The following is a 15926-nucleotide window of genomic DNA, read 5'->3' as shown; positions in this document are numbered from 1 at the left end:
AAAGTGTTTTATCAACACATAACTTACCAAGCTTCACATCTCAACCACTACTTATATTTATACACATTTTATACCCAGAAATGAAAGCCTATAGCCTAATAGTGTAGACTATTTATTGAACTTTGATGTATAACGCTGTTTTTAAAAGATACAGTTACGCAGACTGACTACCTTCCCTGATTTTCCTCCTTTGTTCTGTTTATATTGACCTATACTTTCAAACCCTTGTCTTTTTTTTTTTTTTTAAGATTTTATTTATTCAGGAGAGACACAGAGAGGCAGAGACATGGAGACACAGGCAGAGGGAGAGGCAGGCTCCCTACAGGGAGCCTGATGTGGGACATGATCCCAGGACCTCAGGATCACGACCTGAGCCAAAGGCAGACGCTCAACCACTGAGCTACCCAGGCATCCCTAAACTCTTGTCTTTCTATTTTGAGCTCTTTGACCACTTAGTCTAAGTAGTCCTGTTGGTTGTAGCCAACTACTTTGGCCCATTATCAAACTTTAGTTTAATACATCCATGTCCATATTAACCCAGCAGTTACGGGTGTCTCAATTTCTTGTGTCTTAGCCACTAATGTGACCTTGGGCAAATGATCTCATGTTTCCTAATCTGTAAAGTAGGGACACTGTCCTCGTTGAAACTCCTTGGAAAAGTACCAATAACATGGATGAATTTCAAGTGTATTATGCTAAAAGAAAGCCAAATTCAAAAGGCTGTAATACTGTATAATTCCATTTATATGATATCCTAGAGAAAACAAAACTTTTGGGATCTGAAAGCAGATAAGTGGTTTCTTAGGGGCTGGGAGTGGGAGGAGGCTTTGACAAGAAAGGAGTGCGAGGGAATTTGGGGGGTTAATAGCACTCTTCTGTATCCTGATTGTAGAGGGTGGTTACACAACTGTATGCACTTGTTAAAACTCAAAGAACTGTGCACAAAAAAGACTTCATTTTACCATATGTAATTTATACTTCAGTAAACTTTTTTTTTTTAAGATTTATTTATTTGAGAGAGAGAAGGAAGACATGAGTGAGGGAAGAGGCAGGAGAAGCTGACTCCCCACTGAGCAGGGAGTCCGACAAAGCCCAACTTGGGGGCTCTATCCCAGGACCTTGGGATCATGACCTGAGCTGAAAGCAGACACTTAACTGACTGAGCCACCCAGGTGCCCCAGAAAACTTGTTTTTTAAACTACTGACTTGTTTTTAAAATGATACGTAGGGATCCCTGGGTGGCGCAGCGGTTTGGCGCCTGCCTTTGGCCCAGGGCGCGATCCTGGAGACCTGGGATCGAGTCCCGCGTCGGGCTCCCGTTACATGGAGCCTGCGTCTCCCTCTGCCTGTGTCTCTGCCTCTCATCTCTCTCTGTGTGACTATCATAAATAAATTTTTTTAAAAATTAAAAATAAAAATAAAATGATACGTAGCATCTATAATGAAAGCAGTATAGAGAAAATGTCCATTAACACTTGTCTAGGTATAATTATTGCCTTGGTAAGTTGTAGTGACTTTTTCATGTATGCTTTAGTTTTTAAGGGGTCTGGATCTCTTACAGATGGAAAGGAGATATGCATAGAGAAAAACAAAGATATTAGAAATTTAAAGACAGTTGTACAGTTTTCTAAGTTGCTCTTAATTCGAGTAAATGAAGGCAGTTGTACTAAAATCATCTGGAGGCCTCTTTAAAAGCACTTGTCTCTGGAACTTTATTTTGGGCTCAAGGACTACATTTCAGTTACGAAAACAATATCAACAATCATAGTCCTAGATCTCTCAAGTCCCTTTCATTTCTAAGACAGTATGATTATGTTGTGCTAAGTATTTCATATTTATGTATTTTTAATAATAAAACTACCCCAAATATCACTTGTGCCATTTTTGTCAGAGAATCCAATTTATGTCACTTAACAAATACATCTGTTACTTGGCCATGTAGCAAATCAATCAGTGTACCAGTTGCTTAAACCGGGTGCAAAGAAAGATTGGGCAGTCTCTATTCTTGAAAGACCTTACTATCTGGTTGAGGAGATAAGACACATATACATTTTTGCTGGTAGAATAATAAGTTTTATGCAAATTGTACCTTTATTAAGAGGTAGCCATAAATGTTTAGGACCTCATTCTAACACTAGATCGATCGTTCATACTCTGACAGTGGGTCAAGTGCAATTCAGTTAATGGCAAATGGAACCTAGTAGAGGGGATAGACTTGGAACTAAATCTGCTTACTGGAGACAGGGAAGACCTAAGGGAGGTGAACCTAGCTGTAGATTCTAGGAGGTTCATTCTGACTTTAATATAGTGGCCTAAAAAATGCAACATCAGGTCATTATCCAAATAGGCACTGACATCAGACCATCAAGCAGAGATTAATTGGTCCCAAATTTGGAAGAGATTTAGGCTTAAGAATCTAGGCAGAGCCTGAGAAGATGGAGATACAGGAATGAGGTGGGAGAAAATAGGTAAAAGTGTACATAATTAACTTATGTTGCTTATTTTAGTTGAACAGAACTAGTTATTTTCAGTCAACAGTGTTTTTGTTTTTCACTCTTCTTAAAATTGATTAGGAACAGCAAAGTGTGAAATCCTCTAGTACCAGACAGAAAAACTCAAGAAAGCTCCCCCAAGTGTTTGTCTTACTATTGGTATCAAATGTATTCACGCATTCCTTAACTTTTTTGTTAACCAAAGAGTTTGCTGGGAGTTGAATTTGAATGGAAAGCGGGGGAACTCTTATTTTAAGTTGGTGTTTGCATTTCAGAGATTAAAAGCTGCTTTGACCCAGCAACATCCTCCAGTTACCAATGGTGATACTGTCAAAGGTCATGGTAGCGGATTGGTTAGAACTCAGTCAGAGGAATCTCGACCACAGTCATTACAACAGCCAGCTACATCCACTACAGAAACACCGGTATGTGTGTGGTTTTTATCATTCATGCTCTGTTATCATCCTTTAAAACCCAAATACAGTGTAATTTAAATGATTATTTTATATACTTTGAAAAAAATATTTCTGGTCATAATTCAAAAGTGTACCAAAAATCTTTGGAAAAGATAATTCAGTGTAAAAGTATTGATACCAAAAATAGATAAAATAGTCAAGTTGCTGATTAGAACACCCTATAAATGCTTCTGTAGGTGTCCATATGTGTTAGCCTGACATGACATCGACACTTTTTAAATCATTTTTTTCCCGTTGATTGTATTCAACGAGTAATGTTTACATGGTGTGTATTTATTACATTACTAACATAAATCAAATGATACTTGAATTAAAATTTGAGAAACATCACCAAAGGAGCAGATATGTATGCTTTTATGGAAACTGTTAATACTAGAGGTCCTTTTCATTTATCTCTGGTTTGTGACTGTGTATCAGATAATTGATATGTCTATTTTGTCTACACTGCATTTCTACATGGCAGGGTTACTGTATTAAGTGTTTTAGAACTTTATTTAGAACTTTCAAGATAAAAGATATAGATACTTAAAGAATATTACCACTGGCATTAAACAGCAAAACTTTGCAATTAAAGAAACAGGTAAATCACAAGTTTTAGATTACCTCATAATTGTAACTTTTTAAATAACTGTATTTTACCTTCACAGATCTTAGAATAAAGTGGAATGTAGTTGTGGTAGTCATCTACTAAACAATTTAGGGACCAAGAGAGAAGGAAAATAAGTGTATTATTTTTAATGTCGTAATTCAGAGATAATTCATGTTTTCTGAATTTCTTCATATGGTCTGCAAGCTATATGTGTGGTTTTTACATCTTTAAAAGTTTATTTAAAATAATTGAATATATAATTTAAAATAAATGAATATATAATTTTTCTTGAAATGAATATATAATTTATTTTCTTACACTAACTCTATAGTTTATCTGGATCTCACTTTTATTTATATCCTTAAACTGTATTTAGATGGAAGCTTCATGAAGGCAGGACTTTATCTGTTAACTATTATATCACTAGTTTCTAAGATAGTTCCTGTGTTCTTTTTAATAATGTGGAATGAATGAATCGGTGGAAGGAGGGAAAGGGAGAGGACTATATGCTTTTTAGTAGCCTTAATCCTTGTTAGTTGTAAAAATGTACAAATATAGCTCTTTATTGGTTTCTGCTTATAATACTTGTGATTAGCCTTTGCTGTAATAACTGAGTTGTCAACTTTTTTTAAAAACTGTTCTTTCCTATTCAGCCAAATGAGTAAAAGAAAAAAACCTGCTATTATCAATAAGTTAAGAGGATGAAGAAAAGAAAATATTTCAAGGTTGCCATTCTTGAAGCAAGCCATAGAAATATTTTTCTAAAAGATTAACTTGCAATTATGTACGTAAAAGAACTGGTCTAATTTAATACTTAATCTTTATTACAATTAAAGTATAAATTAAATTACCCTCAGAATTTTTAATGCTAGCTATTTGGAAAAGGAATTAGATGAGAATGTATGTCTTTTGGAGTTTGTAGAGTGAAAAGTAGTTTGATGATTTCCTTGCAGAACTTATGTTGAGCTTATATATAAGGCTTTTGCTTATTATGTAGATTAGAAGATAGAAGTCTTATTTATTCACACTATTTTGGAATATAATTATACATAAAAGATTGTCTTCAGGCTTCCTTGGGTCATGAGCCTGTGATCACAAAGTGCCATTTCCTTTGCACTGTTTCCAGGGGTTCATTTCCTACATCCCAAGTTCAAGTGTTCTGTGGCATAATTTTGGGATTTGAGAGAGGCTTGGAAATACTTGCTGTTCTATAATCCCAGATACTAGATAATATTACCAGTGACCGAAAACTGTCTCTGGCTGATCCGAGATAACTAGGCTGATCTGTTGAAAGGCAAAGGGAAGCAATTAAAATTAAAATCTGGACACCTGTGGGATTCTACACACCAGGAAAATGAGCATCAATAATCACATGTCCCTGACCCTAAATTTTAAAAACTGAAGAAAAGCTGAGTATACCAAAATATGTACATACTATATAGTTCCCTCCTACCTGCAGTTTAGCTTTCTGCAGTTTGAGTTTTCACAGTCAACTATGGTCCAGAAGGAGAGGATTCTCCTTCTGACAGATTGTTAGAAGGGTCACTAGTAACCTAGCACTATGTCATAATGCCTTTATCAGTCACTTTACTTCACATCGTGACATAGGCATGTATCTCCTACCATCACAGGAAGAAGGGTGTGGGTACAAGACAGTATTTTAAAAGCAAAAGAGACCACATTCACATGACTTTTATTAGAGTATATTGTTATAATTGTTCTATTTTATTATAAGTTATTGTTGATCTCTTACTGTACATAATTTATAAATTAAGCTTTATAATAGGAATATGTGCATAGGAAGAAACATGGTATATATTGGGTTCGGTACTATCTGTGGTTTCAGGGATCCACGGGAGTCTTGGAACATACATATTCCCTACTGATAAGGGGGCACTACTGTACTTCTCAATTTTAGAGAAACTAGTTTTTAAGAGAAAATTTTACGATTTTTACTTTTAAAGTTTTACTTCAAAAATAGCAAGTAAATGGTTTCTCACAGTGAATTTAAATAAATTATTAAATTTTTTACTTTAGTACCTTATAATTTTTCAAAGGATTATATAATACCGTAATGTTAAAAAGTACACTTGGAAAAATTTAAGATCTATGCATGTTCATTTATGTTGCATTTTCAACTTCTTATTATTTCTATATAAATGAAAACGTTATACAAACTTTAAATATATTCACTATGTAGTGAATTAGAATCTTATTTTAGCAGTGCTTATTTATTTCAAGGAATTTGTTAAAGCACAGGGTGATTTTCATGTCACCCCAAAATGTTGATATATACAGTGAGACTTAGAAAACAAAGTTAGTAGCTCTTTTCTTCTGCCACCCTTCACTGTGCCTGTGTTCTCACTGGATACAAACATAAAAAACTTCCATTTGTGTTTACTGTAGGCTTCTCCAGCTCACACAACTCCACAGACCCAAAATACAAGTGGTCGTCGAAGAAGAGCAGCTAATGAAGATCCTGATGAAAAAAGGAGGAAATTTCTAGAGCGAAATAGAGCGGCAGCTTCAAGATGCCGACAAAAAAGGAAAGTGTGGGTTCAGTCTTTAGAGAAGAAAGCAGAAGACTTGAGTTCATTAAATGGTCAACTGCAGGTATGGTGCATATATATATATTTTGTCTAATTTTAATAATTGTGAACTTAGTTCTTTCCTGTTTTTCCCATTTAGCCATCTAGACATTTTAGCACACAATATTGGGTGTGTATGGGATCTGTAGTGAAGCATAGTTTTATAAAACTATTTGAATACTGAGGTGAAGTAATACAAAACTTGCAACACTGACACAATGAGGAAATACTAAATATAAGTTTTCACTTGTGTGCTACAAAAGTAACAAAACTGCTTGGCTTAAACTTTGTAAAGTTCTGGTGTATAAAGTTCAAACAAAGAATCTTAAAATTTAAAATATGGCTGGTGTTTCACTTTTCTAATTTGGTCTCTATCACAACTGTAAAGTTGCTTCGGTAACATTTTAAAGTTCTTTGGTTCTTTGAATTATAAATTTTGTTGTGTTTATTTGGAGTGAATATAGGTGCTTGGGAAAAGTGTCAGATTGATAGTTTTGGAAACTGAAGAGCTCTAATCATCCACAGAACAGGTACAATATAGCCAATGGCAGTAGAAATGATTTCATAATGTCGTGCAAATGCACCTCAGATAGGTTTCTTAGGAACATCATGGGGATATACAGATTTTAAGGCTCCTTCTTGTTCAGTCTTTGCTAAGATTTCCAGTGATTATGTCAGATAGCATGAAGTCTATTTTCTTCATTCTTATTTTTCTTTCTTCCTTTTATTTTTACTGTTTGGTTTAAAGATTTATTTATTTTAGTGCAAGAGGAGAGAGAGAGAGAGAGAGAGCGTGCGCACGCGCGAGTTGGGGGTGGGGGGGCAGAAGGAGGGGAGGGAAGGAGGAGGAAAGAAGCTGAGCCAAAATCAAGAATAGGAGGCTTAACAGAGCAGGCCATCTAGGCGCCCTCATTTTTTTTGTGGGTTTTTTGTTTGTTTTGTTTTTTGCTTTTCTTAAAGATTTTATTTAGGAGATAAAGACAGAACATGAGCAAGGAAGAAAGGCAGAGCGAGAAGCAGACTCCCCGTTGAGTGGGAAGTCCAACTGGGGCTCCATCCTAGGGCCCTGAGAACATGACTCAAGCAGAAGGCAGTTGCTTAACTGAGCCACCGAGGCGCCCTCTCTTTGTTCTGTTAATGTTGTGAATATTCTCAGGAAGATCTTGTGAACCAGTTGATGAGCATTAACTAGAAAATTGATGTTAATGAATTGTAGTTGTTACTGGCCAGTCTTCTGAGTAAGCCATCCCCAGTGAAAAACAGATCTTTCCGTATAATTATAATAATTGATGTTGAAACTTGCTCTTTTTAAAAATCTATCTTTAAATATGTCACCAATATAAATGTCTGTTTCAATTCTTAGGAAAAAGTTTTTAACATAAGACACAGCACTTAACCTAATGTAAATTTTATAAAAATTGTTTCATATGTGAGACAATCCTTTTTTAAGATTCTATATTGTGCTTTAGATATTTGATGCATGAGTTCTAGAACAAATGTCTTGCAAAATTTATTTTTAGTCATTTTAACCATTTAGAAAAAAAATTATTTTATTTTTTTTAGAAAAAATTTAAACATGATTTATCACATCAGAGACTTGAAATAAATACATATGAGGATATCTTAATATTGTATTATCATCTGATAGATTCTTATTCAAGAACTATTTTTATAACTTTGTAAAAAAAACTTGATTTTTTTCCTCTTAAATACAATGAAACAGGTTATAGTTACTAACTTATTTATATTCTTAAAAAATGGCTATTCTTTGCCAAGTTTCTCTTAAAATATGAAGTATTGTCATTTAAATTTTCAGATACTCATGTTACATTCACAAAATGATTTAGCTCTTTTTCTCTTTTCTGTTCTTAACAAAATTATTCTTCTGAATAGCTTGGCTATTTTTTAGTTGTCATTCTTTGTTAGCCTCATTTGTCTTATCCATAGAATATACCTGTTGATCCTACTTCTTTGAGAATTTTTTGCATAAATCAATTGAATTAGAATGAGTGCAAGTATTTTTAAATACATAAATTTTAAGTCTTAAATTTATCAATATTTTCCTTTGTGATTTGGCTTATTGTAATTTTTAGGAAGTTTAAGAAGGTTGAAAACTGTACAATGGCATAGAAATGTACAGTATCATTTACAGAGTAGTCTTCAACTTTAGATTGGGCCAGTTTTCTGCTTTGACCTAAGGTATAGCAGTATTAACAGCTTTCACGAGATATTGTTATTTCCTTAATTGCAGCCCATTACCAATAGCAACAGGACTTTGTTATTTCAGAAAACCCTGGAAAATTCAGTATTCAAGATAAATGTAATCTTTGTTTCATTCATCTCATGTTTTTTCCACCATACAAACTATGATTAAATGTCATTATTGTAAAGTATATTTACATTTTTGTGTTTCCTAATCTGGGTAGAAATTTCTTGATTGGAGGAATAAAGGCAAGATTCATCCTTGAGGTAAAGGTTAACAAATGCATCATTTTCAAAGCACGAAACTTTCAAATAGAAGTCAAATTCAAGGGCGGCCTGGGTGGTTCAGCGGTTTAGTGCCACCTTCAGCCCAGGGCCTGAACCTGGAGACCCGGGATCGAGTCCCATGTCAGGCTCCCTTCATGGACCCTGCTTCTCCCTCTGCCTCTCTCTCTCTCTGTGTCTCTCATGAATAAATAAATGAAATCTAAAAAAATCAAATTCAAGAAATTCTTAAATTAAGCTCTAAAGTTGAATGTAATGTTAATACCTCAAATTATAAACAAAATTAAAATCCATTATTTTTTTTTATTTTTTTATTTTTTAGCACCAGGGGAAGGGAAGAGGGAGAAGCAGAAGCAGACTCCATGCTGAGTGGGAGAGCCCAACATGGGGCTCAGTCCCAGGACCCTGAGATCATGACTTAAGCCAAAGGCAGACACTTAACAGACTGATCCACTCAGGCTCTAAAATCCGTTTGTTTTTTTTTTTTTTTAAATATTTTATTTATTTATCCATGAGAGACACAGAGAGAGAGGCAGAGGGAGAAGCAGGCTCCATGCAGGGAGCCCCACGCGGGACTTGATCCCAGGTCTCCAGGATCACACTCCAGGCCCAAGGCGGCACCAAACCGCTGGGCCACTGGGGCTGCCCTAAAATCCGTATTTTTTTTTTTTTTTTTACTAAAATCCGTGTTTTTAATCAAAAACACTAAGTGATGATGGAATCATGGTTAGATAAGAAAGTGTTATTAATTTTGGAACTGTGTATCAGAATGTGAAGATAGGTGATGAAATGATGTGTTATCAGGGATGCTCTCTCTTTTTTTTTTTTTTTAAGATACTGTTTATTGAGAGAGACCGTGAGCATGGGGGGAGGGGCAGAGGGAGAGGGATGGGCAGACTCCTCCCTGAGCACAGAGCCTTAATGTGGGCCTTAAACCCAGGACCCTGAGGTCACAACCTGAGCCAAAATCAAGAGTCGGATGCTTAATAGACTGAGCCACACAGGTATCCTCTAGCAGGATATTCTTTAAAATATTTCTGTAAAAAAAGAAAAAAAGAATGATGTTCATACTAACCTGGGAAATTACCTATAATATATTGTTAGGGGTAAAAGGAAAGTTGTTGAGAACAGCCCAAATGTCTATCAGTGGAGGAATGAATAAATTATGGTATATGCATACAATAGAATATTCAACCATAAAAAGGAGTGAATGTGGATGAACATGCTAGAATATGGATGAAGCTCTGAACATTTTGCTTAAATGAAGCCAGAAAAAAGCCACCTATGACTCCATTTATATGAAATACAAAGAAGAGGGTTGCCTGGGTGGCTCATTCTGTCATGTCCAACTCTTGATGTCAGCTCAGATCATGATCTGAGGGTAGTGGGATCAAGCCCCCCCCTCCCCCCGCATCAGGCTCCGCTTGGGTGTGGAGCGTGCTTAAGATTCTCTCTCTCTCTCTGCCCCTCCCCACTCCTGTCTCACTCCCTCTCTCTCTCTCTCTCTCTCTCTAAGGAAAAAGAAAGAAAAAGAAAAAGAAGTATCTAGAATAGAAATCCATAGAGACAAATGCAGTTTAGTGGTGGCAGGGGGAGGTGAGTAGAAAATAGGGAGAAACTGGTTAATGGGTGAGGAGTTTTACTTTGGACTGACAGAAGTGTTTTATAACCAGATTGAGGGAGGTGGCTGTACAACATTATAAATGTACTGAACACCACTGAACTGAATTGTTTACTTTAAAATGGTTAATTCTAGCTCACGGCAATGTCACCTCAATAAATTACTCAAAAAAAATAGTTGTACACTAAAATAGCACAGCTCTTTTTCATTAATAAAGAGTTTATAATTAGATGGATAAATGTGTAAATATGAAAATCGATATAGGAATGAATCCCTAAATCGAATTTTGGAATGACATGTAGCAGGAGAAAATGAAGAGGCTTTTGAGGGCATGAATAGTTTAGGAAGGAAGTGTGCTTCAATTATGACTTTCTCTATTGTTTAGGTGGATATCTGATTCTTATTTTTTGTTTTTTAGTTATCAAATTAAACAGTTTTAAAAAGTGACAGATTCGGGGATCCCTGGGTGGCGCAGCGGTTTGGCGCCTGCCTTTGGCCCAGGGCGCGATCCTTGAGACCCAGGATCGAATCCCACGTCGGGCTCCCGGTGCATGGAGCCTGCTTCTCCCTCTGCCTGTGTCTCTGCCTCTCTCTCTCTCTCTCTCTGTGACTATCATAAATAAATAAAGATTTAAAAAAATGTTTTAAAAAAAGTGACAGATTCTTGTTTTCAGAGTATAAAGAGTTAACATGCTTATGATAGATTCAGGGAGAAAAATTTCAGTCTGCCAACAGCAAAACCATTAACTGTGAAGAACAGAATGACTTGTAAAGCAAATTGAATGTCGGTGAAATAATTAAACTCTACTTTATGTGAAAACATTCATCAATTCTACATTTCCTTAATAATCCTTTATGTGACATAGGCTTAGCTGATTGTATAGTGGGCAGTAATGACCCATGGTTACTTATATATTATAGATAAATCATAACGAGTGTTGAGGTGTAACTGTTCATATTTTTACCAAATACATATTGGGTTTTTTTTTTTTAAGATCTTATTTGTTTATTCATGAGAGACACAGAGAGAAAGAGGCAGAGACATAGGCAGAGAATAGCAGGCTCCATGCAGGGAGCCTGATATGGGGCTTGTTCCCAGGTCTCCAGGATCGCGCCCTGGGCTGAAGGCAGGCGCTCAACCACTGAGCCACCCAGGCGTCCCCATATTGGGTTTTATTTTTTTTTATTTTTTTTTTAATTTTTTTTTCCCATATTGGGTTTTAAAGAACATTAATTATTCAACTTTCTTGCCCACTCACTGATTGATTATATTTTGACTTTCTAAAATTGTTGCTAAAAAGACAGTTGCATCAAATTGCATCAGAGACATGGTAATCTAGACCAAAACTGGGATACTGTTGGTTATAAATTATTATTTTTTCAAGGTAATACATGATTTTATTGTCTTTTACTTGAAAATTTTTCACCTCTTTATGGCTTTTTCAGTTATACTCATTTTGGAATTTTGTTTGCAGCTTACAATTTCAGCATGTTTCCTTTGTGATCAAAGGTAGATTCTTTACTAACCGTAGCTCCTTAACAGTTGGTCTGTATATAAAACTTAGGAGTTTTTGTTGTGGATAATATGTGTAGAGTAGAAGCTCAATAAATTAAAAAAATAGAAGCATTTCCTCATAGCCGGATACGTGAGGAGTTTTCACTCATAAGTTAATGATACAGAAAAAGTTTGGTTATTGCTCTATTGATTCAAAAGGGAATAGGATCAAATCTTTTATTTCTGATACCCAAACCATATTTTTCAGTATTTATCACTTGAAATAAAAAGGAATGGTGACAATTGGAAGATGCTACACCGGTTTTAATTCCTGAAGAAAAAAAAAGTATTCTGTGCTATTACAGCCTTCCTTCTTTTCCCTGATTTTTAACTATGTTCTAGAGGGAGAACGGGTAATAGTGATGCCACTTATACTTGATGCATTTTCTTATGAGCCTGAGACCTAGTACTTCTTTATACTAGGCCTTACTAAAAATCTTTGAGCCTTTACTTCCCCATATGTCATATTCATAGAATAAGTACTATTATGAAGATCAAATGAGAGAGAGGGTATAGAGAAGTCTGTTATAAATACACTATGCAAATGCTAGTTATTTATTATTCATTCTGTCATTAAGCATCTATTGTGTGCAGGGCATGTTATTAGACACAGGAGATACAACAGTGACAAAGACATTGTCCTTGCATTTAACAGAATTTGTGGTCTAGCAGAGGAGACAGACATGAAACAAAGTCTGAAAATACTCTAAAGAGAGTAAGAGAAGAGTCCATTTGGCAAAGTATTTCCAAAATATTAAGAACCCAGTTATCTCTTTTTCTATTGTTACAGACATAAATTGAATGTTTTCTCAAGTGTAAGATTTTTACATCCATGACAATCCTTGGAATTGTGTGATGGGAATCTTGATACCTAATCATTGATTTTTGGAAAGACCTAACATAAAGAAAACTGTACCTTTACCAGTGAGAAACTCCCCAAAGAAGAAATTATCCAATATTATTTATTTTGGGGGGTAGTAGTTCAACTAGAAAATCAAAGATCATAAATTTTTGGAATACCAGGTCCTCAGTCTATGGCCAAGTATCCATGAAAAGCTTTCATCGATTAATCAATTGGCTAATCTGTCATGATTTTATCAGCCTAATCTGCTTCACATAAACTGTAATAAAAAACAAAAACAAACTGTTCGTTAGTATATAATTAACCTTTGAGATGGAATGGAGCAATGATACAGACATTGCCAAAGTAATTTACATTTCATTTTAGATTAGCATTAACAATTTTTTCAGCATCTGCTTTATCTTACCACAAATATTTTACTTTGACAAAATAAATCATAATATCGTTTATGCTGAGTGTCTAGAATATATAGGAGAGAGGGCATTTGTGATTTTTAAAATTCTATAATTGAGAGGATACTGTAAAATATGCCAGTTTTCATTTTATGTCTGAGGAAATGAATAGTGTAAGCTATGTTGGTGAGATTGTTGGTTTAAATAATGAAATTAGGACCTCTGACTGGTTTTATATAAGCAATTAAGCAATTTCACCTTCTTTGGACTTTTTCCCCCAACCTCATGGACATAGATTTACATGGTTCTAAAATATAACTATGTACTCAGTCTGTGCTAAGGCTGTGTGCTGTAGTCTAGGGATACAAAAAGCAAGATAATCCCTGTTCTTGAGAAATTCCCAATCTGGCAGAGGTAGCAAACAAATAAATAAATTACAGTCCTGTGTAGTAAATACTCCATAAGTGTACACACATATATGCATATGGGTCTGGGGACAAGATGAATGAAAAAATTAGCAAGATGAGATAAAGAAGAAAACTTATCTTTTTTTTTTTTTTTTTACTTGATAATGGACAGCAATGTGTATTTATAAAACTTCAATATGTATAGGTCAGAATGATTAAATATTTTTTTCATAGGTTCAGACTAATGTGAATCTGGTCACAGGTACCAGATTATAAAATAATATTACTGTGGACTAAAAATACATACCCAGTCCTATTTCATATCACAGAAATTAATAAGAGAAACTTGTTAGGAATCTCAAAATCAAGCTGACGCAGCAGAGAGGGAGAAATTTGGGATTTATATTAGATTATTCATAACGTGCTTTCTCATCTTTGATGTCACTAATAAAGAGCTGTAATTAGTGATACATTAATGACTGTAGTCTTCCATAGAAATAAACAGCTGCTTTTTTTCTAAATAGCGTATTTTTTTAAAGCAAAACTCTAAACTCTAAAAATTTCCCTTTGTATTTTTGATCACTACACACCCATTCTTGTCTCAAATACAATATTGTGAACAGAATTTAACCTTTTTTTAATGTTTAGAGTTACTGTGATCATCACTTTTTGTTCTGTGCTTTAATACATTGTTGTATTTTGTTGTTATAGGGGTGCGAGGAACTATTTGAACCAATAGACTTGCTTAACTTTTATTCTCTGAATTTTTATGTTTCTGTCATTGACCACTTAAGGGGACCTAATGAAACTAGTCTGCTAAATTATTTTATATTCAGCTTTCTTGTTAAGAGACAAAGGGATGGAAAACAAAGTGCCTGAGCTTTTACAAAAGTACATATGCTTGTTGTATTTCTTTATTTAATTTTGGATTCATAGATGAAATTTGAATACTCAAAGTTAATGTAAGTCCAGGTGAGTAGAGGTGTTTGTAAATTAAGCATTTTTAACCATTTTATTAATTCATATTATTTCTAACTTTTTTAAAAGAGTTTATTTATTTGAGTGAGAGAGAGAGACTGCACATAAGCAGAGAGAGGGGCAGAGGGAGAAACAGACTCCCCACTAAGCAGAGAGCCTGATGCGGCACTTCATCTTAGGACTCCCAGATCATGACCTGAGCCAAAGGCAGATGCTTAACCAACTGAGCCACCTAGGTGCCCCTTAATTCTAACTCTTGAGTATTGGTAATTATCATTAATTTCTGCATCTTTAATATTTAGGGGTAACCAAAAGGAATCAAAGGAAATCTCTTAATTTGGAACTTTTATATAGAATATACCAGATTAATATGCATCCAAAACAAAGGCTGAAATGCTCATCTTTTAGTGAGGACTAGGACAAGGGGTGCCTGGGTGGCTTAGTTAGTTAGGTATCCACCTCTTGGTCTCAGCTTGGGTTGTGATCCTCAAGGTCATGGGATCGAGCCCCATGCTGGGTTCCACACTCAGTGCCAGAATCCTTGGGATTCTCCCCCCTTCTCTCTCCCTCTTCCTCTGCTCCTCTCCTCACTTGTGCCCCCTCTCTCTCCCTCTCTCTCTCTCTCTCTCTAAAATAAATGAATAAATAAAAAATTTTTTTTAAAAAGTAAAAGACTAGGACAAATCACCATTTATCAGATTTAAATTTAGATGTGTACAAATTACCTAGATCAAGGGCAACTAAGCCATTTCAATAATACATCTCCTTTCATTGGTTCCGTGTCCGAGACAGTAAGTACTTTGATGCATTTTAGGTATCCATGATTATTTGGTTATTGTGATTTCCCCTGTGGGGCTTTTCATAGTTTCTGGAAAACTAGAAACTTGCTTAATTGAGTTTCTAGGATAAATTTTTAATTTTCAAGTACATAGAGTCAGTGAAAATTCATTCTGACTCCCTTGATGTTTCTAATTTTTCAAATAATCAAAAGAGCATGCAACATAAGTAAAGTATCTTCTACAGGTAACCTGTAATACATAAACAGTTCCAAGGCAAATGGTAATGTAAAAAACTTTGAAGTATGTTATCCAGTCATGTCATTACCTCATTTAAATTTTTATAGAAGTTTTTTGTATAAATGCTAAAATATGAAAACTGATGTGTACTGAACAAACCTATTTAAGCAGTATATTTTGTTTATTCCTTGATATTCTGTTAAAGATATCCAATGTTCTTAATTTTCACTTGTTATAAACAGTAAGAAATGTTTAGTCTGATGCTGTTAAGGTACATAAGTTGTTTCTTCTCTAGAGTGAAGTCACCCTGCTGAGAAATGAAGTGGCACAGCTGAAACAGCTTCTTCTGGCTCATAAAGATTGCCCTGTAACCGCCATGCAGAAGAAATCTGGCTATCATAGTGAGTAATGTTCCATTACCTATAGCCTTAGGCTACATGAGTGAAATACTGCCAGAGCGAAC

The 15926-nt window shown here is 35.0% G+C and overlaps 1 protein-coding gene across 11 annotated transcripts in view; it reads left to right on the top strand.

Moving 5' to 3' along the window:
• ATF2 (activating transcription factor 2) overlaps nucleotides 1-15926 on the top strand; it is a 102690-nt gene that overhangs the window by 65781 nt on the left and 20983 nt on the right. For 10 of the 11 annotated variants that reach the window (XM_041773737.1, XM_041773738.1, XM_041773735.1 and 7 more), the window contains 3 exons: nucleotides 2768-2917; nucleotides 5964-6170; nucleotides 15759-15864. In XM_041773737.1, the coding sequence (XP_041629671.1) occupies nucleotides 2768-2917; nucleotides 5964-6170; nucleotides 15759-15864 (463 nt within the window). Of the gene's footprint in view, nucleotides 1-2767; nucleotides 2918-5963; nucleotides 6171-15758; nucleotides 15873-15926 lie in introns of those variants that run through there. The other variant, XM_041773739.1, reaches the window with a different exon arrangement.

Source organism: Vulpes lagopus, chromosome 11 (genome assembly GCF_018345385.1).
Source record: "Vulpes lagopus strain Blue_001 chromosome 11, ASM1834538v1, whole genome shotgun sequence".
NCBI classification, from domain to species: domain Eukaryota; kingdom Metazoa; phylum Chordata; class Mammalia; order Carnivora; family Canidae; genus Vulpes; species Vulpes lagopus.
The sequence above is the reverse complement of the archived record's forward strand: the minus strand, read 5'-3'. Positions and strand labels throughout refer to the sequence as shown.